We start from the raw sequence: 27,275 nt of genomic DNA, 5'->3' as shown, positions 1-27,275 counted from the left end.
ATTCAGTCTGAAGTTCAGTTCTGTGCTAACACAAAGTACTGTCAAGAGGAAAGCAAGGATGCTGGCCACATCCCGGGCAGCAGAGGGCGTGGAGGAGCAGTACTGAAAGCTTAGGCAAGGACCAACTTCTGAGATAGTCCAGCGTGCCCTCTGGAAACCACGCTGAGCTGCTCCTCTCACACGTGGGGTCAGGCCAGCGCCAGAAGATTCCCTCTGCGTCATCTGTTAAGCCATTCCAGACAGCCTGTCTTCCCCTAGACAGTGGGTTTCATGTTGCATGGAACCAAACACCCCACCCCATCCACACCTTTCCCCCAAAGGGCGTCCTTCACCTGAAGAGCTCCATTGCCAAACAAGCTAGGTCATCTGCCTCCTCCAAAAATCCCACCCCACCTGCAGGCTACACCCAAAGCCATCGTCTACATAACACATCTACAATGAGCCAGCCCATCTCAAATGGAACCAACATAAAGGAATATAAACTAATGGAACTGAGCACCGTGCACGATTTGGCGTTTCTGTTCTCTACACACTTAGCCTGGCCCTGAGCCCATCCTGGGCAGACATCTCAGCTGTGTCAACTCCTGTGCACAGCAGCCCACTCCTTCCTGTCAAAGGTTCCCACCACCGGGGCATCGTGAGGACAGGTTCCCACCCACCCCGTGGTCCCGAGTGGTCCGCTCACACGAGACGCTGATGGCCAGAATTAAAGAGGAGGTGTACGGCCAAAAAAATCAGAGTAGTGGCATTCCTAGCAAGGTAAGGCAGCAAAGACTGGATGGACAACGGAGGGTGGACGGCAGGGCTCCTGATAATACCTGCTTCGTGTACATGGCGTTCATCCGTCTGACACACAGTGAAGGGGACCCGGCAAGCCCAGGCCCAGGAATACGACAGCGACAGTAAGCCACATGCCGGTGGGGACAGACCATCAGCACCCGAAACAGGCAATGCCAGTCGGTGAGAAACAGTAAGGCAGGGAGGGGAGCAGGGCGGGCGTGGGCCCGGGGAGGCCGACTGGGGCTAAGACAGCAGGTGGCATCTGAGAACCGCTCTGGGAGGAGACGGGCGGGGGTGGGGAGAAGCCGGGACCAAGACACCTAATCAAAGGGGCGAGGCAGGGGGCAAGGGTGACTCGGGGAAAACAGGCAAAACTAGGGAACGCTGGCGCTCACTGGGACCAATTTTAGAGGAAACAAGTGTTTTCCTCTGCCGTTTACACTTCTAAGGCAAAAGGGGGGAAATGGTTTCCATGGCGACGGGGTGGTTACACGAGGAGGAAGTGGTACAGCCACAAGGAAGGGAGAGCCGTCGGGGCGACGCGGGCTGGGAGGGGAGGCAGTGCCGCTCCCTAGCGTGTCGCTCCTCGAGCGCAGGACTTCTCGTGTTTCGTTCCCGGTTTGGTCCCCGCCGCTGGTGGGAGGGGGGCAGAGAAAGGAAAAGAAATCGGATGTTCTCGTTCCACAAACGTCTCCTCATCACGCGCTCGGTGCCAAGCTCTAGGTTGGGTCTGGTGTGGACAGAGATGAAACACAAAACGCGGGTCCACAGGCCACCGACGAACCAAGGCAACACACAGGATGCGACCAGCGACGGGGCTGGAAGGATGAAAAGGAGGAGTGAGCCCCACTGGCACGCGCGACAGGTAAGGAGGGTTCGGAGCTCTACGCGTTCGGAAGGAACCGAAGACGAAGGACAGGTGAGCGGCGGTGAAAGTCCCGCGCACGAGAGCGCGGAGCGCCCGGGCCGCTGCCGGGCGCCAGCCCCCTCCCGCCCCTGGCCCGCCGCTCACCACACGCACCGGAAGCGCTCGGTCCTCCCACAGCCCGTCGGAACTGCACTCCGCCACCTAGTCGCGTTCCGCCGGCGCCCGAACAGCCAACCAATCAGCGGTGGCCTCCGTCCCGACCCCGCGTGAACAGCCAACGAGAATGCAGCCTGGCCGGAAGTTGTTCCGGCCGGACGGCGTTTCCACGGACGCCCTGGAACCAGCCCCGCCCCCGTCCCCAGCCCAGTGTCTGAACCGGCCGCGCTGACAGGTCCGCATGGGCGGGTAAGTGAGGGGATGAGGGACGGAAGGGAGGGAGGGAGGCTGGGGCGGCGCCCTCCCGGAGCCGGCCTCACGCCGGGGTCCGGAGTATGTTCCTCAGATCCTGGCTCGCTGCTTAGCGGGTTCTGGCACCACGAGGAGCGCGGAGGCCACCGCGCCCCGGGACCCCGGCCGTCGCCCACTCCCACGGGCACCGACCCTTCATCCTCCGGTGCCTGCCACGTGCTGGGGGCGTTGCCTGTCGTGTCGCACTCAGTGCTCCCACTGTAAAGTTAGGAGGCTCCTGTACGGCCACATCACGGATCAGGAAACCGAGGGTGAAGCGGGGAGGTAATTGGACTTGCCCGAGGTCGTCACACAGGAAAATGCCCACGCGGGGTTGAAGTCCAGAGCGGTGGGGCCCCGGCACTCCCGATCTTCCCACGGCGTTGCGCCCCTCGGAGCACAGGGGCCGCAGGGAACGTGCAGTCCGCCCCCCAGGACCACGCGTTAACCGCAGTCGCTGGTGCTGATGCCACGGTGCGGGTCGGGGAGAGGCGGGAGGTGCACGGAGGCCGCGTGGGCGTGGGCGGCGGGTGCGGTGGGCGCGGCGGCTCGCTCCTCCGCGAGGTTCCTCCGGCCCCCGCCCGGCCCGGATTGGACAGACGCATCGGGGCAGGTAGAAGAGAGGCTCCGCCGTTTGTGGGAAACGGGGTGGCTTCCGAGAAAGCCCTCCTGCGCAGGGCTGAAGGGTGAGGGGAAGGGAAGGAAAAGAGAAGCGCCTTTCGTGGAAAGGAAACTGAAAGAGGGCGAGGGAGGAGTAGAAAAGGGCGAGACGCCTGCCGCGCGGGCCTCTCGGACCGACCGGCCGCCACCCCCGCAGGGCCCGCCGCAGCCTGGGTACGTAGAGCCGCCTTTTGTTAGGCTTGGAGCCGACTGGCTGGTGTCCACCAGCCTTTTACCGAAGGGTGGGAAGCCTTGGCTTGGGGGCGAGGGCTTGTCCCCCAGACCGGGCGCTGTGCCTCGTCTCCCCCCCTTGACCGAGGGAGCAGAGACACCGGGCGAGCGGGAGCCGCACTGGGTTCCCAGCCTGACTTGCAGCGCCTTCGGGTTGCTGTCCTGTTGTTCACCAACGAGGCCTCCTGCAACAGCCAACATGCAAACACTAGCATTCTCATTATGATGCTCACAACTGCCTGACGGGGCCTGGCTTCGCGTCAATTAATGTCTCCTTGGCTTTTTAAGATAATGGTCGTTTTATTCCTTGGAGAGATAACTAACCTTTCCTCTCCATGTTTACAAAAGAAAAAGCGAACATAATCCGGTCCAAGGTTTGAAGTGTTAAAGAACTTGCTCTAAAGAAGTCATCTTCTTGTCTCTGGGAACTTGACCGTCCAGGGCCATTGTCACCCACCCTCCGGGGCCAGGATGTGAAGGATAGTATCCCACTTCCAGGCATTCAGAAACGCCCGGGTCACCTGTTCAGCTGTGCTCAGCTGCTTCAGACTTGGCTATCTTAATGCCACCCTTCCTCCAAATGCAGAATTGTTGTGTTCTGATCTTATCTGTGAGACTTTAGTATGGCCAAAGTCATTGTCATGCTTTTCTGGAACAGTTTCATCATTCTTCTTTTCATCCCCAAACTGGATCCAATTTCTTCAAGTTCCTGTTATGTTCCTACAGAACAATGGAACCTTTCAAAGTGAGCACAAGATTCAAGTTCTTGGGAAAAAAAGGAATTGAGAGTTAATTTTTAAGACACTTCTAGTTTTCTCTTTTTTTTTTAACTTTTATTTATTTTAAGTGTGTTTTTCCAGGACCCATCAGCTCTAAGTCAAGTAGTTGTTTCAGTCTAGTTGTCGAGGGCACAGCTCACAGTGGCCCATGTGGGGATCGGACTGGCAACCTTGTTGTTAAGAGCACCGCGCTCTAACCACCTGAGCTAACCAGCATCCCCCCTTAGTTTTCTCTTTAAGGTGTGCTCTGATGTGCTGGGGAGTATGGCATTTGGCTCTTTACAATCCCAGGACTCTTTGTGCAGGGATAATAGATGACTTCACAGATTATAGCTTCATTTCTTTGTTGTGGATTATAATATTTGTTAAATAGATAAAGCAACTTTCCTTTAAAAAGTTTCAAGGCCCTATTTGCAGTTAATGTGGTTAACACTTCAGACAGTGATCCTGAGCCTTTTGGCATCTCAGATCCCTTTGAAAATGTAATGAAACCTGGATACTCTTCTTAGAGCCATGTACATACCGATGTGCATGCGAACTAGTGATACAATTCTAGATATAATTCTGGACTCTGGGTTAATCACCTCTGAAGTTAAACTTAATTCTAAAACTTAGTTAACAAATAAAGGAGGATGTTGACTAGATGGGAGAAACGGGGGTAAATGGATGGATACATGAAATGATAATTCTATTCTCTTTGTCTCTGATCATTGTTGGTGTACTCACTCAAGAAGTTATATCATACACACACACACACACACACATGCGTGCACGCGCGCACACACACACAGAAGATTTATAGTGTGGATGATTCCCACACAGTAAGTGTCTGCCTATGATCACAAGACCAGAGAGACCTCATCTGTTCCCTCAGTACCCGTGTGCCTCTTCTTAAATGGGATTCTGATATTGAAAGGTACATGTTTTTTTCCTACAATGTAGACCCTAAATACAGGCCCAGTTTGTGTGGTTGATCAACCACAGTTATCTGCCCCCTTTCAAGGGGCGATCGGCCCTCCAGGGATCACCCAGTTGTTCTACCTGGCACTTTTCCTGGGAATTTTTAGGGGTAATTTTAATCTGTACTTGATTTTGTTCTTACTCATAGACTTCAGGACCTTACTGATGATGTTGGTGAGATACTGTGGGAACTTCACTCTTGTTTACACCAATTAGCCTGTGGGAAATTGGTTTTGTTTCACTGAAAGTCACAGAACCTATCTATGATGTTAAATGACACCTAGCTTTGAAACTTGGGAGAATTCGGGATCGTGTGTAAAGTATCTGGACATGATACTTGATCATTTGTGACTAGAAGTAATTTTCATCACTTTAAATGTTATTTTATACAACATTTATCAAATAAATGAGTGTTTCTCCTCTCCAGTGCTAGTCAGAAGGTTCTTCCACATTCTTTCTCTTCTTATCAGCTTCCCTAAACTGAGCTTTGTTAACTCAACTTCCATTTCTGCGAATTGAGTTGATTCTCAGCAGGGATGGGAAAGAAACTGGCTGCTGTCCTCTTCTGGTTTCAGTATTACAGTCTCTTTGGCTTATATAAATAAGGGTTTATTTGAAATTTATATACTTTTTAAGCAAATATTTAATAATAGATAAACAAAAGTAAATTACCCCTCCAAGTTAAACAAATATTTAACAATAAACAAAAGTAAATTACCCCTCCAGTTTGTGTGTTTGGTTCCTAGAGTTACCAGAAAAAACTTTTAAACAAAAAGAAACAAAATAGTCACTCATTAAACCTCAACCGTGGGCTTGATGCTGTGCAGGCTGTTTACTTACCTGCATCACCTCACTTAAGCCGTGCACCTGTCTTGCAAGGTATTGTTGTTATGCTCATTCCCATTTTACAGTTGAGAGGCTGAGGCTTGTTACAGTGAAGTAACCTGTAGGATAATGTTTGAGAGTGTAAGCTCTACGGTCAAACTGCTTGAGTTTGTATCCCATCCCTACCATTTACTGTGTTATCTTGGGCAAGTTTTTTAACCTCTGTGCCTCAGTTTACTCACCTGTGAAATAGAGCTCACAAACCTCTCGTAGGATTGCTGTAGGGCTTAAGCGAATTGATTTGTATAAGGTGGTGAGAACAATACCAGGTACAGAGTGATGGGAGGTAGCTGCTCTTTCATAGCCTCACTGTCGGCCTCATCCTCCTCATTCAAGGTGTAGCAGCAAGTTGTAGATGGAGCTGGAGGTCAGCTGAGCTCTGGAACCCTCACAAACAATACTCAGAATGGATTTATCTCTTGCTTCACAGTTTATGAAATGCTACTATGCTGTTTTTTTCCTCATTTTTTCTCAGAACAGCCCTTGAGGTAGGTTCCTGATGGTGTCACTTTATAGATAAGGAAGCTGACACTCAGAAAGAGGAAGTGACTGACCCAAGAGGGGACCGATTGTGGCCAGTGTTCGCCCCAAAGCAGTATCGGGTGGTCGGCCCCTTACTCCCCCCTTTTAAGTTAACAGTAAATAATGACAAATGGAAGGTGCAGGTAGGTGCACCTCCAAAGATGTGTGGCTAAATAAGGAAGCATGTCCAAAGCACAGGCTATATATAGTTCTTATCTCGTTTGGAGCCCAGCTGCATAAGGCCCTGCCCTCTACCCAGACCTTGCTATGTCTGAGAACAAAGCAGCTGGCTAGCGAAGGAAGACGTTTGTTCAGCAGTATGTTGGTTATAGCAGCAGAGGTCTGGGACTTCGTCCCCAAAGAGTAAATAGCAATTTGCCGTATGTGTTTGGCTGTGGTGAACCTAGGTAATGAAAGTACTAACATGAGCTCTCCAGTGTCCTGGACGCTGGGTAAGGCGCCAGCACGCAGGAGCGGGGGGCCACGCAGGAGCCACTTGCGCACCTGGTCTTGCTCAGCACGCGGCCTCCTCTGCGGTCCTTTCGTCTGTAAATCAGCAATTCCTGCAGTCCCCATCTTTGGCATGGGTTCTTCCTCTGCTCCTCCTTTTCATGGCCCCAAATTTCTGCTTATATTTTTATTAATGTTGTTTTAGCCACGTTCTGTATTATAACTCACCTCCAACCTTTTGGGAACGAAGAACTAGATACAGGAAAGGACAAACAGCTGCGATGATTTGTTAATTCTCTCTCTCTCTCCCTCTCTCCCTCCCTCTCTCCCTATCTCTCTCTCTCTCCCTCTCCCTCTCTCTCTGTTCTCCCCCACAGTTCGTCTGGACCGCTGAGCAACTCTTCCCACACCTCGCTGTAAACCTAGGTCCTGGAAGATGGCGGACATGTCCAATGGCGAGCAGGGGTGTGCTTCCCCACTGGAGCTGTTCAACAGAATAGCTGCTCAAGGGGAGCGTGTGAGAGCCCTCAAAGTTGGGCAGGCATCGCAGGTGTGTGATTTTACTGGGTTCTCCACACACACATCCAGCCAAGTCTGTCAGATACTGCCACCCGGGAGCAGACTGGTCCCTCAATAAGTGACATATTTTGACTATACTCTTACATGTGTTTCCTCCTCTGTCAATGTTATTGATGCACGTTGTCTAAAGAAAGCCCCAGAAATACAGCAGTCATCTACCCCACCCCTCCCATTTCCTGCTCCCAGAAACAGCTACTTTCAATTATTTCAGCTGATTCTTTTCATATGTACCCCCATATCTCTAAAAATCACGCTTATTATATTGCTGCTTGTTGACTTTCAAATTGAAGGCTTTCCCTGTGGAAGATGAGGAATTAGTACTTTCATAAGCCGTTCCCAGCCCTCCAGTCTCCTGATACCTGTCACCGTCCCCTTCAGTCAGTGTGAGCACTGGCATTAACATGTAAACGCTGCTGACAGCCGACCCATCGAGTATAGTACAAGTGCTTTTCCTTTCCTGCCCAATTTTTGTTTTTTCTGGAGTTGCTATTTGTCTTCATTTCTTTTTGCTTGGCTTTTTTTATGTACTAATGATACTGGATCTCCAAGCTTTCCCCCAGAGGAGATTCACCCCCATCAACCAGGATATAATTCATCTTGAAGAGGTCTCTCCCGGGTCCTTCCACCTTCTTCGCTCTGGACTGCTGACTTGCCTCCCACAATGCCCGTCATAGGACCTGCTCTCACTGTCCAGCAGGACGCCCCTCACCGCTCTCTGTGCACCCATTTCCTGCTCCTGTATCTCACACCGCTTGTTTACTCTTTGGGCCGAGCAAATCCTCCAGTGGTTTCTGAAAAAAATTACTGCTAAGGAAATAATTTGGGGAGATTGTGTATGGTCTGAAAGTATCTTTGTTTTACCTAATATTTGACAACTAGGCTGGGTATGGAATTCTAAAGTGGGAGTGACTTTCCCTAAGCATTCTGAAGCCATTATTCCCGGGACTGCTGTGAGAAGCCAGATGCCATTCCTTTGTTTCTTCCTCTCTGGAAGATTCCAAGATCTCTGTATTCCAGTGTTTTGAAATTTCTTGGGATGGGTCCTCAGTGCACCTTTCAAATTAGAAATGCAAGACCTTTAATTGTCAGAAATTATGTTATTTCTTTGATCTCTTCCGCTTCCTCAGTTTCTTTACGGATTTTTAAATTCAGAGACTGGTCCTCTGATCTTCTTTTCTTTTTTTTTTTTTTAAACAGGACTTTATTGGGGAACAGTGTGTACTTCCAGGACTTTTTTCCAAGTCAAGTTGTTGTCCTTTCAATCTTAGCTGTTGTCCTTTCAATCTTAGTTGTAGAGGGTGCTGTTCAGCTTCAAGTTGTTGTCCTTTCAGTCTTAGTTGTTGTCCTTTCAGTCTTAGTTGTGGAGGGCGCAGCTCAGCTCCAGGGCCAGTTGCCATTGCTAGTTGCAGGGGGCACAGTCCACCATCCCTTGCGGGAGTCAAACCAGCAACCTTGTGGTTGAGAGGACGTGCTCCAACCAACTGAGCCATCCGGGAGCTCAGTGGCAGCTCAGCTCAAGGTGCCGTGTTCAATCTTAGTTGCAGGGGGCGCTGCCCACTATCCCTTGTGGGAGTCGAGGAATTGAACTGGCAACCTTGTGGTTGAGAGCCCACTGGCCATTGTGGGAATCGAACTGGCAGCCTTCGGAGTTAGGAGCACGAAGCTCTAACCACCTGAGCCACCGGGCCGGCCCCTGATCTTATTTTCTGACTTTATATTTCTTATTTATTTTTCTTCTTGTCCTTGCAGATATAGTTCCTCAACTTCTAATCCTCCTATGGTTTTTCACTTGTCCTGTCATTTTAATTTTCAAGAGCTCCTTTGCGCTCTGAGTGCTCCTTTCCTCATAAGACCCTGTTCTTACTTTATGGGCACAGTATACTTTTATCTCTGAGACCTTGATTATCTTCCTGATGTTCTCCACCCCCTTTATGAGCTCAAATGCTTCCAAGTTAACTTTTCTTCCTCTGCCTTTCACATTAAAACAACCGTCAAGTGTTTGGTGGTACTTGGCTGCCTGCCTGCTCATGTTTTAGAGGAGACTTCGAAGAGCTGGCTGGAAGCTCCACGCACTAAGCTCCGTGGGAGGAACTTAGCAGTGCAGGTTTCCCTTCCCTGCAGAACGACCAGACTGCTCCCATTTGTGGTGAAATCTGCAGCGTCCCGGTCTTTAGATCTCTTCTTTGAGGTTGTAGGGGCCCCAGAGGGGGCTCCTCCAGTCTGCTGTCCAGAGGGTACAGGGCTGGCACTAGTGTCACGCAGCTGAGTGCAGCACTGTGTGTGTCATCCTTCACTGAAGCTCCCTGCTCTCAGTGCGCTGCCCCTGCGTGCAGAGTGCCCATCTGGACACTTTTAACTCTTCCTGTTTAGACACTCCACCTCTGGGGGTGGGGCAGGAAGCCTGGGGTAGAGAGCTAAATAACTCTCTTCTTAAACAGACTTGCAAGCAGTGCTCCTGTTTTTATAACCCACTTGCACCCTTACTTCCCCCTTTGGGGTCGCTAACGCCCAGACTTCTTGGTGAGTTCACAGCAGTGTAAGTCCAGGATTTCCATGACATCTGAGCATGTGTTCCTCTCGCGTCCTCGGTCGTGAGTGGAACACACCTACCTACCTAACCTGGGCAAACATCCTATCTTGTATAAGGTGTATCCATGGGGTATTGGTTACACAGCTCTGACTCGTTTAAATGACAAATTCCAGATAGTTTCGGAGTTTGAAACAAATCTGTGTCTATAAAATCACCCTGCCAGAACAGACAACTTGGCCCAGGTGCCATGCCTGCTACAGCGGCTCTGAATGCAGGTTGGTCTTGCTGTGTTTCTCCACTGGGAAACCCAGTTTATGGCACATTATGTGAAAACACTAAATAGAAATGTTTGTATTTCCCTTGGCAAGCGAATTGGACTGTGGACATTCTTTGTTTACATCTGACCCAGCCAGGCCAGTGAGGGAAGTAGACAGAGCTTTGGGGCATAGCGTGACTAACCGGCCTAATTTGGGCTGCTCTTTTAAACGCCAGGCTTCCAGGGGTACTTGTGTGGCCTCCCGGAAGAGGAGGTCTTTAATAGATGCCCAGAGTACCCCAGGAGACATTTTTACATTTGTTTTTCTTATGCTTATTTTTAAAACATTAAGTATGCAAACACTTCAGACAGCTAGCTAAGACTCCAAAATGTAGTAGTGAGACTGTTTGCCGTGAATCCCTCCTCCATTTATGACCTGAAAGCCCATATTTTTCCTTTGCCTTTATCTGTTTTTATGATGTTGATAGTATCGTTGGTGGCATGGTTGTTTATGTAGATACTCATCACAACCTGTGTGGAGTGTAAAAACAAGTTCCAATGCAGAACTCAGTATACGCGAGTAAGGGAGCTCGTCCTACGTAGTCTTTGAGAACTCTTTGGAGTGTTACCTGTGTCATAAACAACAGTGTATATTGTATCGCTGTGTTTCTGCCCTACTGTTTGTTGGTAATCCATAGCATGAACAACAGATAAAATACATTCGGGACCATGACTTGCTGTGTGTCCATGTACAAGCTCCTTCACGTCTTTGTGTCTCACAGATTCTCCAGCTGGAAAAGGACAGTGACAATGGTGCCTGCCTGATAGGGTTGTCATGAGACTAAAGAAAGTGATGTGTGTGAAAGCATTTAGCACAGCGCCTGCCACGCAGCAGCTGTAACGTTCAGCAAATGGTAGTGTTATTAATATTTTCATCCTTCACCCTGTTTCCTATGTTCAGAATGAAATTGATTCTGCAGTAAAGATGCTGTTATCTTTAAAAATGAGCTACAAAGCTGCTGTGGGGGAGGATTACAAGGCTGACTGCCCTCCAGGGAACCCGGCACGGGTGGGTGGTGATGAACCGGAAGCCACAAAAGCTGAAGAGGATTTTGTGGACCCGTGGACGGTACAGACGAGCAGTGCAAAAGGCATCGATTATGACAAGCTCATTGGTACGTCCAGGGAAAACCCAAACTTTTAGAAGTGACTTCATTGAGGATTCCATGAATGTTTTTAATGTTGAATTCATCATAAATCCAGTCAAGCTTCAATGTCAAGGAAAAAAAAAAAAACAGGTCCTGAAATCCTTTGGTGGTGCATTATGTTCCTAAAGGATGATTTTTAAATAAAGTAACAATATAAAACTGATTGCAAAATAATGATCTGCAGTAGATGGGTTAGCAGAACCATTTTCCTTTTTTGAGCAATTCAGAACTTGGGAAAGGTCTATTGAAATGGGCGTCTTTGCAGTCATTTAAATTGTCTTTTATTTCGTGGTTACGAGTCAGTCATAGACAACTTAAGTTTCTCTGTCAGTGATACTGATTATGGAGCTAAAAGAGCTGGGCGTCAGCTTAAGAAGAGTGAGGCACGGTGTCATTGGCACGCCCTTCCTTGAGGGGCTTCCTGCTCAGGACAGTCTACTCTGAGATCACTAATTATCAAAGAAGAAACAGCACTAAAATGTTCTTATCCCGGTCAAAACCATTTTCCACGATTTAAGTATAGACTATCAATGAGGGACAATTTGCTTAAACACAGGCGTTAATTCAGTTCAACAGTTAAAGAATATTTAAAAGTATAGTTGTTCGTGTATATAAATTAAACCTTAAGCAATAAGCTTGTGTGCGTGCGCGTGTGTGTCAGAAGTCGCTAGCTGGACTGCATTCTGGATATGTTTTCCATCAAAATCTGATCCCAGACAAAACACTGTTTTATTCTGTAATTTGTTTTCTGTTTTGCTGTCTGTGATCTCAGCTGTCACCGTTAATACAAAAGACGCAGACTTGGTGTTGGGGGAAAGACCCAGAGTAGAAGGCCCAGAGGTCTTTGGGTTCATGAAGATGGCACGGGGTGCACAAGTTTTTCCCTTCGCTTCAGTTAGAGCTGAGCAGCAAGCCTCCCACCACCTGAGATAACCATCCCTTCTTTGTTCCAGTTCGCTTCGGGAGCAGTAAAATTGACACCGAGCTGATTAACCGGATAGAGAGAGCCACAGGCCAGAGGCCCCACCGCTTCCTGCGCAGAGGAATCTTCTTCTCACACAGGTCAGGGACTTTTCAGCGCAGGACTTCTCACCCGTCGTCTTGAATTCACAAAACGACCAGGACACTGGTCCCTAGGCTGCCTGGTGCTGTGGGGAAGGCGGAAGCCGGCTGCGAGGAGTCTCGGATCCACCTGCTGCCCTGTCAGTAACTGGCTGTGGGGCCGTGCCTGTCCCTTCACCCTCTGACCCTAAGTCTATTCATCTGTGAACCGCCCACCTCACAAGGTGAAGGTTGCATTCAGAGCAGATGAGATTCATGCCAGACTGTGCTGTAAACTGCCATAAAGACAAAAGGGATTACTGTGTCCAAGTTCAGCCGGCGTTTCCCACGCGATAAGCAGTCGTCTTCCTGCAATTATGTACCCTCTTCCTCCTATTGTAGTGGGCCACTCATGAATAATACCGAAAGAGAAACTAATCGAGTATGCATGGCACAGAATACCCCACCTGGGGCACTGGATGCCGTGCAGATAACATCAGAACCAGGGTTTCTGCCACTCCCGCCCCGCAGGTCACCTCAGGCAGGAGCTGGCCTGTTTTCAAGGCTATGTTCGTGGAATTTATGGTCCGAGGTAGGGTTGTCCTGTTCTGCTCCCACTTCACGGTCCTGGGAGAACACACGCAGGTCCCGGTCATCAGTCTGCCCAAACATTTCAACTTCTATGTATAGAGAGCTCCAGGCCCCGCTCAGCCCTCTTTCTGGGCAGAGTATAGTCAAAGCTTCTTCCTTACTGAGACTTGGTTCACCCTTTTCACATGTACAGTTCAGTGGTTTTTAATGTATTCACAAGGCCATGCAACGCGTTGCCTTTTGTGTCTGCTTCTTTCACTGAGCTTCATGTTTTCTAGATTCCTCCATGTGGTAGCAGGTGTCAGTGGATGGAGGCGTGGGACCTGAAGCTTTTGGCCATTCTCAAATTTGAGAACATTCCTCTATCTAATCGTATCATCAATAGGGAAGTGGGTGAGATACACCACGTACTGTCCAGCTGCAAACAGACGCTGGGTCCCCACGGGCTCCCTCCCCAGCTGTGTGAGTCCAGAAACCACCCTCAAAGCCGAGCTCGGGGGGCGGCCCCAGTCCACTCCACGCCCCCCTCAGGAGCCTGGACCCGGACGTGTGGGTGCTCAGGGACCTCCTGCAGAGGCACCAGAGCAGCTCACGGGGCAGCTGCATTGTTTCCTTGTCTGTAAGCCCATAGAAGTTGGAGTTGGTTAGTTGTGAAAGCCAAAGGACTCTTGTCCTCCAAAATTAAGTTTCTCATTTCAGAAGTAGTGTGTGTTCATTCCATGGGGGGAGAAAGTCAAAACTAAGCACAGCAGATGGAAGAGCCGTGTCCCGTCAGCTCAGAGAGGAGCACAGCTAATCCTTGGCTGGGGGTCGAAGTGGAGGCATTTAAGATCCTATTGTGGGGGTGCTCCTACCCAGACCTCCGGAAAAGGGGGCTGTTTCTCTTTTATTTGGGGACGCTTTGCCTAGAAACAAGGAACAGGCACACCCTACAGTGGTGGTTTCACAGCCTGCCACATGTCGCAGTCACTGGGGGGATTTTTAAACCCAGATTCCCAGACATCACAGTAACCCCGTGAGTCAGAACCTCTGAAGGTAAGGCCTGGACAGGTGCGGTGTGCAGCAGCGGCCAGGTGATTCTGATGTCCAGCCAGGAAGGAGGACCCGTGTGTGCTTTGTGGACCCCAGGCCTGGGGGAGAGTGGATGATTCCAGGATGACTCCCAGATGAAGACAGCTGGTCCCGCCCCGGCGGAAGGAGCCAAAATCAGCTCTCCAGCTGGGGGCTGTATATCTAAACTCCCAGGACATTTCTTGCTCCCCTCCCTAGGCCAGGACTGTGTGGAACCCTCGGATTTCCCCAGTCGGGCTCCAGAGCTCAGGGCTGGGTGATGCTACATAAGGATTGCATGGTGGGGGCCTGCTGTCACCCCCAGGGCGGTGTGTAAAGCAGATGGTATATGGATGTTGATATTTAGAAGAATTCTAAGAGTTCCAGTGGCTGCCCAACCATGTCCATCTTTTAAACACATTCATCCAAACCTTCATGTCTTACACTTTTAAAACAATCACAGGAGGAACCATTTCAAAGAAGACATTTCCTGTCATTTTTATAACATAAGCACCAAGAATAACAAACTAGTATTATCCGTATTGTCTCAACATTTCCAAATGAGCATTAGCACCATGATTTTTTTTCTCAGAAAAACTCCACTGTTTCTGTTTTTCCTTTAGAGATATGAATCAAGTTCTCGAAGCCTATGAAAACAAGAAGCCATTTTATCTGTATACGGGCAGGGGCCCCTCTTCCGAAGCCATGCATGTGGGTCACCTCATCCCATTTATTTTCACAAAGTAAGTGTTGCGTCATGTGACTTCTCTCATTTTTATTAGTGAGTGGGGAGTGTTCGTTACAAACCGTGTCTAGAACTGACAAGACAACACTAGCTCACGTTTGCTGAACAAGCAAAGTATTCGGGAATTGGCACCTTGGTGGCCTGCGTTCGCTTCGTATGTTCCTGGTGTCACTAGAGGAACGTGGGTGATGAGGAGCTCAGCCAGCCTATTTCTCTTCCCTGACCACGTGGCCGTAGGCCAGTTCTCCGAACCTTAGCTTCCACATCTGCAAGATGGGAATAATAACACCTGCTCGTAACATCGTTATAAGGCTACAAATAAAGTATATAAAACAGCTAGCCTAGACCTGCCATGCAGGGCGCTCTAAGGTAACAAATGGTAGCAGCCCTTATCGCTGTCAGTCATCAGATTCACGGCGGCATAAGATCGTGTGATTTTTGTAGACCAGGAAGTGTGTGACACATTGTTAGTGTTTTCAGATGCAAAGTGGCATTTTTCTGCAGGGGAATGAGATGTCAGCCTTCTTCCCCGTGTCTCGTAGGTGGCTGCAGGATGTGTTCAACGTGCCCTTGGTCATCCAGATGACAGATGACGAGAAGTACCTGTGGAAGGACCTGACCCTGGAGCAGGCCCACGGCTATGCCGTGGAGAACGCCAAGGACATCATCGCCTGCGGCTTTGACATCAAGAAGACCTTCATCTTCTCTGACCTTGACTACATGGGGTAAGGAGAAAACGCTTGGCTGCTTCTGACTAAGTAGGTGCAGACCCTGTGTCCTCATGACCACAGCAGAAGGAAACATCCGAAATGGTCGTATGGTCTGGTCACTGTCTTTCTTGCTCTATTCAATATTCTGATCTGGTTTACTGGTTTTACTTACCAGTTCTGATTTCCATCCTCAGCGTGTGACAGAGAAGTGCTTCTGCACCGTGTTTCCTCTCCAAGGACAGTCAGTTTTGCCAACTTAGGGTACCTTTCTCTTTCCCCACAGAGAAAACACGCACTGCTTCCACAATTCCCTCAAAGTCTGTGTTTTTTAATCAACCACTTAATGGGCCCAAACATGTCATTCTGAAAATCCTTCAACTGCAACTTCTGAGGTCTTGAACTTCATCCCAAATGAATACCGAGAAATGTTAGATTTTTAAAAATCACTTTCCTTCTGGGCGGAGGCTCTGTGGGTCCTTGAAGAAACATGACCTTATAAAGAAGGCAGACTGACCCAGGTTTGAGTCCTGGCACCTCTGTTTAGCGGCCAGGAGTCAGCATGTCTGTCCATGAAGTAGGATTAGCTGAGACCTTGGGTGTCCATTATTATAATCTTCATGGCACTTTATTTATTTCTCTCCTCTCATTCCTTAAAAGGACCTGATGCAACTGCTCGAACCCATAGACACACCGTGGATTTTGCTGCTCTTTTTAGGCCCAGGTGGCGCTGGTGTTGCCCAGTCACTGGGGTCCTTTCGTGCAGCCTCTCCCTGCCCGGTGCAGCCCCTCCTGGCCCCGGCCCCCCACCAGCTGGCACTCAGGAAAACACACATCTGGTCTCATCTCCCACTCACCCCTTGCCCAGTGCCCCATGGGCATCAGGATAAAGTCCTCACTTGCCACTGAGCATACCAGCTCTTTGTGATTTGGCCCATTCCTCTAGCGTCACTGCCACCTCCACCTGGATGGCACAGATTGTGGTTCCACTTCCTCACCTCTGCCCGTGCTCTTCTCTGCCCACGGTCTCCTCTCTCCCATGACCCCACCCTGCCCAGCTCACAGATTCCTACGCTTGCTTCCAAACACGTGATCAAGGGTGGCCTTTTCCTGGGAGCTGTCCCTCCCACAGCCAGATGTACACATGCCCCCTGTGGTCCCCAGCACCCAGGCTCCACCTTGGCCACATCTGGTTCAGTGTGAGGGGTGGCCATCTCCCCTCTCCCCAGTAGGTCACTAAAACAAGTAGTCACAGTGTGCGCTCTGTGGCAGGGACCCTCCCAGGCCCTGAGAACACAGTAGTGGGCGAAAAGAAGTCCCTGCCTCGCTGTACCTGGTGTTTGGGGGGGCAGAAGCAGGCACCTCAAATAAATTAGGTCCATGGTGTGACTGAGCGGTGGACACGCCGTGGGCAGCCCACGTGCGAGGACCGCCACGTGACCCGGCCTGCTTTCAGCACTAAGAGAACTTGGGCTGTGGCCATGGTGCCCAAGCTTTCTCCACGGTAACTGCACTTTCCAGCCTCTACTCCCTCTCGCTAAGAACTTCTTTCCTCTTTGCAAACATGGAGTGAGGTTGAAAACTCAGGTGATACGTAAACCAAAGAGTCTTACTGTCATCTTAGGAAGGCATGTTACATTGAACCTAAAGCTAGGAAGACTTTTAAAACTTAAATCCTGTTTGCAAGTGTCATATTGCCATTAATAGTTTCTTCTAAATGAGCTCTTTACCTTTTGTTTGATTGATTGATTGATCAGTTGATTGAAATTTAACTCAAAATCTAGATTTTTGATTTAACAAATCTCCTTCCTGGTCAGGAGCTGGAAATGCAACAAAGCCAAGACTGCCCTCTTTGGACGGGGGAAAAGTAGCCAGGGCGCGTCAGAGAAGTCTGGGGGGGCCGCAGCTTCCTGACCCCCACCTCCCATCCCCTCCATGTTTCTGGCCCCGTGTGTGGGCCCACAGGGCTTTCCTGCCTGGAGTCAGGAGGGCTGGAAAGACCGCTGGTGTTCCAAACCCAGCTCTGCTCCCCATCAGTTTGGTTCCTTTGGGCAAGTCCCCACATCTCTGAGCCTCAGTTTTCCTGAGAAGTGGCGGCTTGGCACTAGTGAGGGGTGGTCTGGTGGAGGGCCCAGCGTGCCCTGCCTGCGCTCACATCCTGCCCATCACTTACTGTGTGACTCGGGCAGTGCGTCACCCACTCCCTGTCTGCTACCAGCTCATTTATTCAGCACCTGCTGCTTGGCAGACTTGCTGGGTTACAGTAGCCAACAGGACAATTATCCAACCACTCTATCAGGTCACCCTCTAACGGGGAGAATCGGGCAGTTAACAGATAACAGAGCAGGCGATAGGTGCTGTGAGGACAAAGGAAGGGTCCTCAGCGGGCGGGAGGTAAGAGGACCTGTGTGCAGAGCTTTGTGATGACTCCCTGAGGTGCTGCATGTAAAGTGCTTCGAGTAGTGCCTGGCCCTGGTGAGAAATGTTACCATCTAAAATGTCCCCAACGTTATACCCATCACTGGCCGTCTGTGAGCTAATCTGGGGCATGTTCTTTAAATCCTGGGAATGTGAAAGGCAGATATTCTCTAACATCTGGGGCAAACTGGTCTTGAGCCATCATTCATGGGCTGCAGCCAGGTCTGTTACTTGTCAGCAGCGGCAAAGCCTCAGGTGTGGCCACTGCGTCACCCTGCACAGCCTGAGCTCTGCGGCAATGGAGGGACCCATCTTCCAGGAAGGGTGAAGGCGGTTTTCTTCAGAAATGCTGCTCAAACACCACAGAGCTGGGCTGCCCCTTTCTGTGCTTGCTTCATCCTTAGCCTGGTTCCCTCTGGTAACAGAATGGCTGCCACAGATCCAGGCCTTGTATCCACACCCTTCCCCATACAGCAGATACAGCCTTGTTGCTGAACCACTGTGGCCCAGCCCTGTTGCTGGGGCGGACTCCCTCTGCCCAAGCAGCACAGCTGCCCCTCCGTGGAGGGAGCAGTGGTGGCCGGAGACAGGGAGGCCCAGCGGCACGGCTGGGCCGTGGCTTCCTGTCCTGTACTCCATCTGGTACCAAGTTGCAGGTGGTCTTGCACAACACAGGCCAGTCTGTCTGTTCTGTGAGCGCAGACGCACTCCCGGGTGGCTCCCAGGCTTGAGGCTCCAGAGCACCTTCAACCACTGAGGCAGCAGAACAAACATTTCCTGTCAGCCCCCGAGTGGGAGTGTGGTCGTGTTCTGACCTCGTTGCTCGGGGCTTGCCGCCTTGCGTTGGTTTCACATGGCCCCAGCCTTGCGGGTGCACTCACAGGTAAGGGGGGGTCCGCTGTGCCTTCAGTGGCCCGTGGGCACCTCCCTCCCCAGTGTCACCCGGCGGGTTTCAGCGGAAGGCCACCCTCTGGGCCTGGGATTTGATTCTGATCGTCTTTGCAGGTCCAGCCCAGGCTTCTACAGGAACGTGGTGAAGATTCAAAAGCACGTTACCTTCAACCAAGTCAAGGGCATTTTCGGCTTCACGGACAGTGACAGCATTGGTAAGGCCCCACCCCGCCGGCCGAGCTGTCGCCCAGATGGCAGCATCTGCAATTGGTCTCTTTAAATAGTAAGCCAGAGGTGGGTTTTTCTGGAAGCCCAAGGAGCCAGTTCCCTGGGCGGTGTGGAACTGTCCTTCACTGTACCTGTCTGCCCCTCCTCGGTCGTCTATTTTAAGCCTTCGAGGAAAGTGGGAAAGGGTGCGGACGACTCCGGGGTTCCTGCGCTGCTCTCAGTGTGCGCCTGCGCACCGAGTACCGCAGCTGGGTGCACCGGCACGGCACCACCTGTCAGGGCGACACCGGGGTCCATACCCTTTGACCTCAAAGTCCCCCTCTGCAGGTCTAAGCAGATAGCAGTAGTATTGTTAGCAACAACACCCAAAATGTGGAAAACGGCTTTGGGTACCAAGATATCATAGCTTATAACAATTAAAAGGGGAGGAACGACCTAAATGCCCAGTGGGTAGACAGTGGTTAAATGCCACGTGATATATTTGTTTACACGATAAAACATTTAACAACATGGGTCAATGCTACAAAGTGAAAAAGGCAAGGGGAAAAATGGAGTTTAATCACAACATAGAAATGTGTAGAAATAGAGAAAACAGATGAAGAGACAAATTTGGACTAAATTTTTTTCTTCTACTTTTCTGTAGTTTTCAGATTTTCTCTAATGATTATTACTTTTCTGATGGGGAAAGAGCCTATTTGGGTTTTTAACCAGCCTAGAGAGCCTGTTTGGGTTAATTAACCAGACAGGAATTGGCCTTGTGTGTAAAGAAAGACACTCTGTCTTCGCTTGCAGGGAAGATCAGCTTTCCCGCCATCCAGGCTGCTCCCTCCTTCAGCAACTCATTCCCTCAGATCTTCGGAGACAGGACAGATGTCCAGTGCCTCATCCCCTGTGCCATCGACCAGGTCCGGAGGCAGCGGGATGTCGCGGGGGGGTTCCGTGCACTCTCCAGTGGGAAAGGCAACTTTCAAGGGGGGCAGTGGGGAGTCGGTCCTGTGAACTCCTTGGAAGTTGGGGGTTTGCTGTGAAGGTCCGTCAGGTGTCGTCCTTGGGCTAAAGGCTGGCACATTTCTTCCAGCCGTCCTCAAAAGACCCTCTCCCCATAGGATCCTTACTTCAGGATGACGAGAGACGTCGCCCCCAGGATCGGCTATCCTAAGCCAGCCTTGCTGCACTCGACCTTCTTCCCCGCCCTGCAGGGGGCCCAGACCAAAATGAGTGCCAGCGACCCCAACTCCTCCATCTTTCTCATTGACACGGCCAAGCAGATCAAGAACAAGGTGAGTGCTTTTCGGGGCGGAGGGGCAGCCTGTGTAAGGAGAACCACATGTGCATGTGCACACATGTACACAGGTGCACACAAGTACACACAGGTGCACCCGCACTCACATGCACAGGCACGCACAGGCACTGTTGCTCTGTCATTTCAGCATCTACTGCCACAGGGCCACTGAAATCCAGGACCAATAGCTGTGCCCCTGATACCGTGCTTCCCCAAAATAAGACCTAGCCAGACAATCAGCTCTGGTGTGTGTTTTGGAGCAAAAATTAATATAAGACCCAGTCTTATTTCACTATACTATAAGACCGAGTCTTATGTAATATAATATAATATAATATAATATAATATAATATAATATAATATAATATAATACTGGGTCTTATATTAATTTTTGCTCCAAAAGATGCATTAGAGCTGATTGCCTGGCTAGGTCTTGTTTTTGGGAAAACAGATTAGCTTGAAGCCACCTGTCCCCATTCCCGGATATCAGATGAGTTTGTTTTGTTTGTGTCCTTTTATTTAGTCAAAACTTTGGATGTTTTTTTTTCCTCTTTTTTTGTTTTTTATTTTCTTTTCTCACCAGCACTCTGTTCTGGAAGGAAAGTTATGGTAATTGTCTTTAAAGTTATACTTAAACCGGGGTAGCCGGGTAGTTTGGTTGGTTAGAGCGTGGTGCTGATAACACCAAGGTTGCCCATTCGATCCCTACATGGGCCACTGTGAGCTGCACCTCCTTAAAAAAAAAAAAAAAGTTACACTTAAACAATAGAAAAACATTTTAGTATATTTCTGAGCATCGGTGATATTCCAGGAGCTGGGCCAGGCGCTCTGTTTGTGTTTTCTCATTTTAATTCTCACTGGGAAAGAGTGGTGTGTTCCCTTTAAAGCTGAGAAGGACGAGGCCCAGAGGGCGTGACCAACTTGACCAAGTCGCCACCACTGGAACCCAGGAGAGAGCTCCTGGCCCGTGAGCAGCCATTGTGGGGCTCAGGGCTTGCTTCTCTCCCAGAGTTCTCACTGAGACACAGAATTGATAAATGTCCTTCGACCGGACAGTCCCGTCCAGCCCCAAAGTGCTGCACCTGGCCCAACATGCAGCGGGTACTCAGTAAATATTTGTCGAGTCACCAGAGAAACGTGAGATAAGAATTAGTTTGGGCCTCCTTATTTTTTAGGGCCTCACTTGTTACTCGGTACTGAACCGCCAGCATATGTACTCACTGCCCCACAAGCCTGTTGACATTTTACTTGGAGCCAAGTGTGTGTGTGTGTGTGTGTGTGTGTGTGTGTGTGTGTTGACAGATTCCAGCAGGAGTGACAGAAACTGTATTTGAAGCATGTAATGCAAATGTGTGAGTCATTGCCAGTCCCCTGTCCCTCTGGAAAGTCCCAAGCAGGTTCTGTTTGACAATAGGGAAACTCTTAATGTGGAAAGATACTTCCAGAAAATGTGCACTGCTGACCCTCCCAGCCTCGGGGGAAGCTGGTGCAAACAGGCTTTTTCTTTCCCTTTCGCTATGGCAGAAACTTCCAGAGTGTGGAGTACAGAGGCGGGGAGGGAAACTCTTGTTCCCTCTAGCAGAGTAGTCATTTTGTTTTGTTTTTGAGAAGTTGTTTGAAAGAAGCCATTTTTGGCTTTGGGGCATTTTTCATTCGCTTAGGGACCAGCAAAGACCCACACAGTGGGTGAGCAGTGAGCATGAGGGCAGGAACCACACAGGCTGCAGACGCCACCGGGGTCACGAGCAGCCTGGGGCTGGACAGGGTCAGGCGAGGCCTTTGTCCTCAATCTCCGTGCCCACTTCCACTCCAGAATCACTTTCCATGCCAGCCAAAAGAGAGGGCATCTGCTCCAGCCCCCTCCCAGGAATCCCAGCAGTAGCCGTGTGGGCACGGCAGCATGGCCTGTGACCACCTGCCCTGCGCCTACCTCATCGAGTCCTGACAACCAGCTGGGAGGCATGACTGTTTACAGGCGAGGAATCGAGGCTCAGAGGGGTCAGGCAGCTGCCCTGTTCACAGCTGGGACACAATGAGGCGGGGACGGTAACCCAGGTCCACACCTGCATGGCCCCCCAATGGCCTACTTAGGAGCCCCACTATCTGGCCCTGCTGGTGGTGAGTGACCTTAGGTGTCCAGGTGTCGTTCATGAAGGGGGTGGTTGTACCCCTTCATAGACTTGAGGCAGGGCTTACATGAGGTCACGTATAAACTGTCAAGTCCTGCCCAAATTTAAGACTTTAATTCAAAAAGTGAATAATTGGACAGCTCCTTTGTAGGGTAGGCCAAAAGGTGCCTCCCCTAGGCTGTCACACGGGTGCTACCAGAGCCTCCCACAGGCAGCCTAGAAGTAGGAATCTCCTGGTATAGGACAAATGCTCGAGACAGTTTGCCAGCTGGCTACCCACGTGTGATTTCTGCTCACAGGGCCCCTTTAACGCCCTGCTCCCAGAGCTGTCCCCAGCTCCAGACCAGTGGCCCATCCCCACCCTGGGTTTTGGGGCTCCTGCAGGCCAACTCAACTGTCCCACTGGATTGGGGTAGCCGAAGCTCACTGGCTCTTGGAGCTGGATCGTTGACTCAAGTCTCCATCCCTCGGCCCAAACAGCCCCACTTGGCATGGTTTCCTGTTTCCTGTTACGGGGAATCATATTTGATGCCTGTCACTCATTTCCACCATTTTGGATCCTGCAATGGCATTCCGGGCCCCACCACCAAGATTGCCCATTTTCCTGTTGCCTTCCTGTAAATCAGGCCCCAGCTTCCCTGAGGCCTGGCCAGGCTCAACCCCAGCACAACTTAAGCCACTTTAGGAAACCTGGTGTCCCAGGAATAGTCAGCCTGGCTCGCCTCTCACTGTCACACACAGCAGGTTCCGGACACTCTGGGGCTCGTTGTCTTTACCTAGAACGTGGAGAAAGCAATGCCAAGTTCATTGGGTCCTTGGGGATTAATTGTTTATATCATCTTAACAGCCACTGCTTGGGGCACATCTGCTGTGTGCCACCACTGGACGAGGGGCTCACCCTGGTGGCTGTACCCATCCATCTGAGGAAAATGCAACAGATGTGTACTTCCTCATCCTCCTTTCAGACAAGGGCTGGGAGCTGCCCCAGGGCCCTCGGGTAGCCTTTAAAACCACCTCTTGGAGCCCCTGGCAGGTTACCCTCCAGACTTTCTTCTTGGTTCTGCAGGGTCTTCCCTAAGGCCCAGCACCGGCTTGGCTGGCCCTGGGAGTCTGCGCCCAGAAAGATGCCCGATGGGGCAGAGGTCATCACACGACTCTGACAGATACTCAGCGCCTGCCCGAGGGCACGTAGACCTCAGGAGAGCTCAAGACTAGGCAGTTTTCTCTTCTTGTTTGTTTGTGTTCTCCATAGTCCTTGCAGTATGCATACACTAATTTTACTATATGACTTGCTTCCTTTTTGTTAAGGAGAAAGACAGTGACCTTTGACTTGTTCTTACTCCTCCCGACCAGCAGCACTTCACTGCACCCACCAGTAGGAGATGGGTTTCTCTGACCTCCCATGTGGCTGACAGTCACCTGCTAATTCAAGATGGTCCCAGAGTGTCCAGTTATAATCTGTCTTGCGGCCCTCGTGGGGAGACTTCTTAACATCTCTACTTGGAATTTACCAATTCGACCCATCCTGTTCCCCATGTCCAAAATGAGCTGACATTTGTACACAGTAGGCTTCTCAGAATCCTGTCAAAAGAACACTGAAGGAAGTTTGTCTCTCCTTTTTGGCTTTTCTCCTCTCTTCCGTGGCCCTGATTTCCCTAAAACTCTCTTCAGTGCTTCCTGACGTGCATTCTCTTGGTTTGAGTCTGTCGTTCTTCATTCCTGAAACACATGTGATAGGCAGGGCCCTTCCTACGTCCACACTTTTCGTGGGTCTGGCTTTCCCTCATGAGCCGTGTGCTCTGCTTCCCGTTCTGCCTTTCACGGTGGAGAAGGCAGCAGCCAGGAGGCTGGGCCGGTTGTCCTGTCTTCCAGGGACAGCACCGCCTGCCCCTGGTAGAGTCCGCCCCTTCCCTCATCATCTGTTATTCTGAAAACGGCTTGTGTTCGTCCTCTTTCTGAAGCTCGCCACCTGAGAACACTAGGACATTTCCCCCGATTTCGGTTTTCCTGACTCCGTTCTTGTCTCTGGGGAGGTGAAGGGTTCCAAACTAATATGCCCTCGTCTCCCCCTTCCCTTCAGTGAGCCCCATTGTGGCTTGGACCCAGGCCTGGCAGGAAGGAACAGTGTGAGGGGCCCCTCCCACCGTCCTTGAGCCTCTGGTCCCTCTGGTCAGGACCTGACGCCACAGAAGCCGTCACTGGCTTGAGTCCCAGCCAGTGTCCACCCGCAGGGCAGCCAGGCCCAGCTAGCATCTGTGTGTCCCCTTGCTGGCGCAGGTCAACAAGCACGCGTTTTCTGGTGGGAGAGACACCATCGAGGAACACAAGCAGTTTGGGGGCAACTGCGACGTGGACGTGTCCTTCATGTACCTGACCTTCTTCCTCGAGGACGACGATAAGCTCGAGCAGATCAGGAAGGTGAGACGTGGCCCATGTGCCAAGAACCTGCGTGGACAAGTAGTTCCCAAAGAGAAAAGGCACACCACTGTTTATGTAGTAGCCACATGAAGGGCCTTCATCTGACTAGTCTTCAGGGGAATGTGCGTTCATACAGGGTCTGGTGTGGCTGCTGTGTTCACAGCGATTATAAACCAGTTGCTCCCAGACTCCCCGGCGCCGCAGTTGCCGGCATGGCCTCAGCGAGCAGCCAGGCCTCGGTAGGAGAGCCCAGAGGGCAGTCCCGGCCTTTGCCGCGGGTTTTCCAATTCTTAGAATCTTCCAAGGAAGTAATCCTGAATAAGGAAGAGCTCTCCTACAAGACGTTCTGAACGATAACAGCAGGAAGTTCAGAACAGCCTTAAATGGAGGGAGCGTGAAGCACAAATTGTTCCAGGATGGGTGATTGTGGCTGGCGGGAGTTTTAGTGACACAGGGTAACATGCGTCCCATAGTGATAAAAGGACTTCAAGCTGGAGCTGCAGTGAGAACAGTTATGTATAAATACAATGCACCGGGGGGAACATCGAAAAATATGCCAAAATATTGGCAGCGGCCCTCCGCCGCTGGGAGGTGGCCTCACAGGTGATGGGATCTCGTTACCGCGCTGTTGCATTGTGGTTTGGGTACTTGAGTACGTTTTCTATGAGTATGTATTACAACGAGAGCATGGAAACGATTCAGCAGAAACTTTATAGAGGCCAGTAAGGTGGGGCAGCAACAGCTTACTCAGTGTGCTGGGGTTCAGGCCCAGCGCAGCCTACATGGGGTGGCCATCCTGTCAGTCCTTTCCCTGTAACAGGGCAAGGCAGCCAACTGGCGCAGCCGAGTCCCGGTCCCTTTCAGAAAAGCATAGTTTAAGGTCCAGGCTGTCGTACTTCTGGGCTTCGCATGGGTGGGCCAGGCGGCTGGAGCCGTTTCTCACGTGCTCTGTGTCCGGGCAGGATTACACCAGTGGGGCCATGCTCACGGGCGAGCTCAAGAAGGTGCTCATCGAGGTCCTACAGCCCTTGATCGCGGACCACCAGGCCCGGCGCAAGGAGGTCACGGACGAGATCGTGAAAGAGTTCATGACTCCCCGGGAGCTGTCCTACGACTTTCAGTAACGCTCATTTCATGTCTGCATATAGAGACATAATTCAGCAGTAATCCCCGCTTCACGTGGTAATTAGTGGGCCTGGTGTCTGTAAGCCCTGTGCGTTTGGCAATCCTGTTTCTTCCTGTACTGTCATCCTCTGTCTCTGGTGCGGAGCACCCTGTGGGCTGACTGGGTGCCGAGCTCAGACAGGCAAGGCCAGCTGGAGTCTCCCCCACGAAGCAGCCCCAGGACGTGGAGCCTTTGGCACAATGCTCGCTGGCCAGCCTCCTCTGGCCCACAGCAGAACTTGCATTTGAAAGCATCCTGCGGTTCCAAATATACTGAAACCTACTCGTAAAAGAACCTGTAGTCTACGTGTGCATATCTGGAATCCAAATGCTAATCCCATCTCCTCCAAAAAAAAACAAAAAGAATTGCTAGCTAGACTCTGTGCTATACATTTGACCCAGCCTGAAGCTGTTTTTCACACCAAATATTGGCCAAAGTTGGCCACTTTTATTAAATTGTCTTTTGTGGGAGAAACTTGCCAGGTCACTCACTAAATTCCAGCCTGTGCATGCATTCTACTCCAGAAGTCACCCATTTTCCCCTCAACATATTGTTTGGTGGAAAATATTTTGTTTCCACCAAACAACCCTTCACACTCCACCCAGAAAACCAGTGGCCGCTTTACTCTGATTCTGCCATAGGCTGAGGGGGGTCTGCTGCCTTTGCAGATGCTTTTGTCCTGACACTTGACTGGCATGGCAGTCAGCACGGAGCAGTGCCCTGCCCGTGTCCCCGGGCGGGTGGACGTGGCCAGAAGCAACAGCAGCCCCCGAGGCCCTCAGTGCCATCTGTGGGAGCCCATTCACTCAGGCGCCCTGTGTAGTTTGGGAAAGTGGAAGAATACACCAGGGAAAGGCCCTGGTTCAGGCTTCTGGCCTTCCTGGAGACGCAGGGTCCACGCCTGAGCTCTCTCTCTATCCTCATGTCACTCGTCAGCATAAATAAACTGCCTTTGGTTCCATCTGTGTGGCTGTGCTGTCTGGGGTTTGAGGGCGGATAGAGGCCTCGCTTCAGGCCTGCGGCCCCACTGTGTGTGGCCCTTGAGTGCACTGGGGTCCCCCTGGGGCTGTCGGTGGGATGGGGCGCACAGTCCTGGGAGCCCCATGGCACTAAGCAGGCCCCAGCATCTGCCTTGGTGAGCCCGGGGCTGGCTCTCACACCTCATCTCGTTTCTGGCAGCCTGTGGAGGATCCAAGCACAGGCCGTTCTGGGCGTGGGAGCGGCTATGGGGTCAGAGGTAGTGCTGTGCCCTGACAGCCAGGCTGCAGGCTGGGCTGCGCCCATTCACGTGGGGCCCCGGGCAGAGGCCCGGGTGGCATAGAGCCCTGGGCTCATTCTACTCGCCCCTCCTCGTTTTGCAAATGGGGAAACTGAGCCTTAGGAGAGGGGAATGTGGAGGCCACAGTGAGTTTGTGACAGCAGGCCTGTCCTGACTTACATTGCTGTCTCCTCACA

The 27,275-nt window shown here is 51.0% G+C and overlaps 2 protein-coding genes across 12 annotated transcripts in view; one reads left to right on the top strand and one right to left on the bottom strand.

Moving 5' to 3' along the window:
- WDR25 (WD repeat domain 25) overlaps positions 1-1,831 on the bottom strand; it is a 130,674-nt gene extending 128,843 nt beyond the window's left edge. For 2 of the 5 annotated variants that reach the window (XM_081049629.1, XM_081049625.1), the window contains exon 1: positions 819-1,598. Coding sequence is in view for 1 of the 5 variants with exons in the window: in XM_081049625.1 (XP_080905751.1) it covers positions 819-932 (114 nt within the window). In the remaining 4 variants the exon portion in view is untranslated. Of the gene's footprint in view, positions 1-818; positions 1,599-1,792 lie in introns of those variants that run through there. The other 3 variants (XM_081049628.1, XM_081049626.1, XM_081049627.1) reach the window with 3 other exon arrangements.
- Positions 1,592-26,783, top strand: WARS1 (tryptophanyl-tRNA synthetase 1). Of its 7 annotated transcripts, none has more exons than XM_081049632.1 (11): positions 1,592-2,053; positions 6,960-7,132; positions 10,909-11,122; positions 12,109-12,217; positions 14,461-14,580; positions 15,125-15,307; positions 18,713-18,813; positions 19,619-19,731; positions 19,933-20,106; positions 24,515-24,655; positions 25,618-26,783. In XM_081049632.1, the coding sequence occupies exons 2-11, from the start codon at positions 7,019-7,021 to the stop codon at positions 25,777-25,779; spliced, it is 1,431 nt and encodes a 476-aa protein (XP_080905758.1). In that variant the 5' UTR covers positions 1,592-2,053; positions 6,960-7,018; the 3' UTR covers positions 25,780-26,783. The 7 variants fall into 7 exon arrangements, with proteins under 7 accessions (XP_080905758.1, XP_080905759.1, XP_080905761.1 ...); XM_081049633.1 differs by having other exon boundaries at positions 2,048-2,380; XM_081049635.1 differs by having other exon boundaries at positions 2,052-2,569.
- Positions 26,784-27,275: the final 492 nt, after the last annotated feature.

This window comes from Rhinolophus hipposideros, assembly GCF_964194185.1.
Source record: "Rhinolophus hipposideros genome assembly, chromosome: 5".
Taxonomy (NCBI): Eukaryota; Metazoa; Chordata; class Mammalia; order Chiroptera; family Rhinolophidae; genus Rhinolophus; species Rhinolophus hipposideros.
This window is presented reverse-complemented; position numbering and strand designations above follow the sequence as displayed.

Excerpts from the sequence above, each read along its gene's own strand:
- WARS1 (XM_081049632.1), top strand. The coding sequence starts at position 7,019 with ATGGCGGACATGTCCAATGGCGAGCAGGGGTGTGCTTCCCCACTGGAG. Across the intron at positions 12,218-14,460 it reads GGAATCTTCTTCTCACACAG|AGATATGAATCAAGTTCTCG; the intron begins GTCAGGGACTTT and ends TTTTTCCTTTAG. Across the intron at positions 19,732-19,932 it reads TCCCCTGTGCCATCGACCAG|GATCCTTACTTCAGGATGAC; the intron begins GTCCGGAGGCAG and ends CTCTCCCCATAG.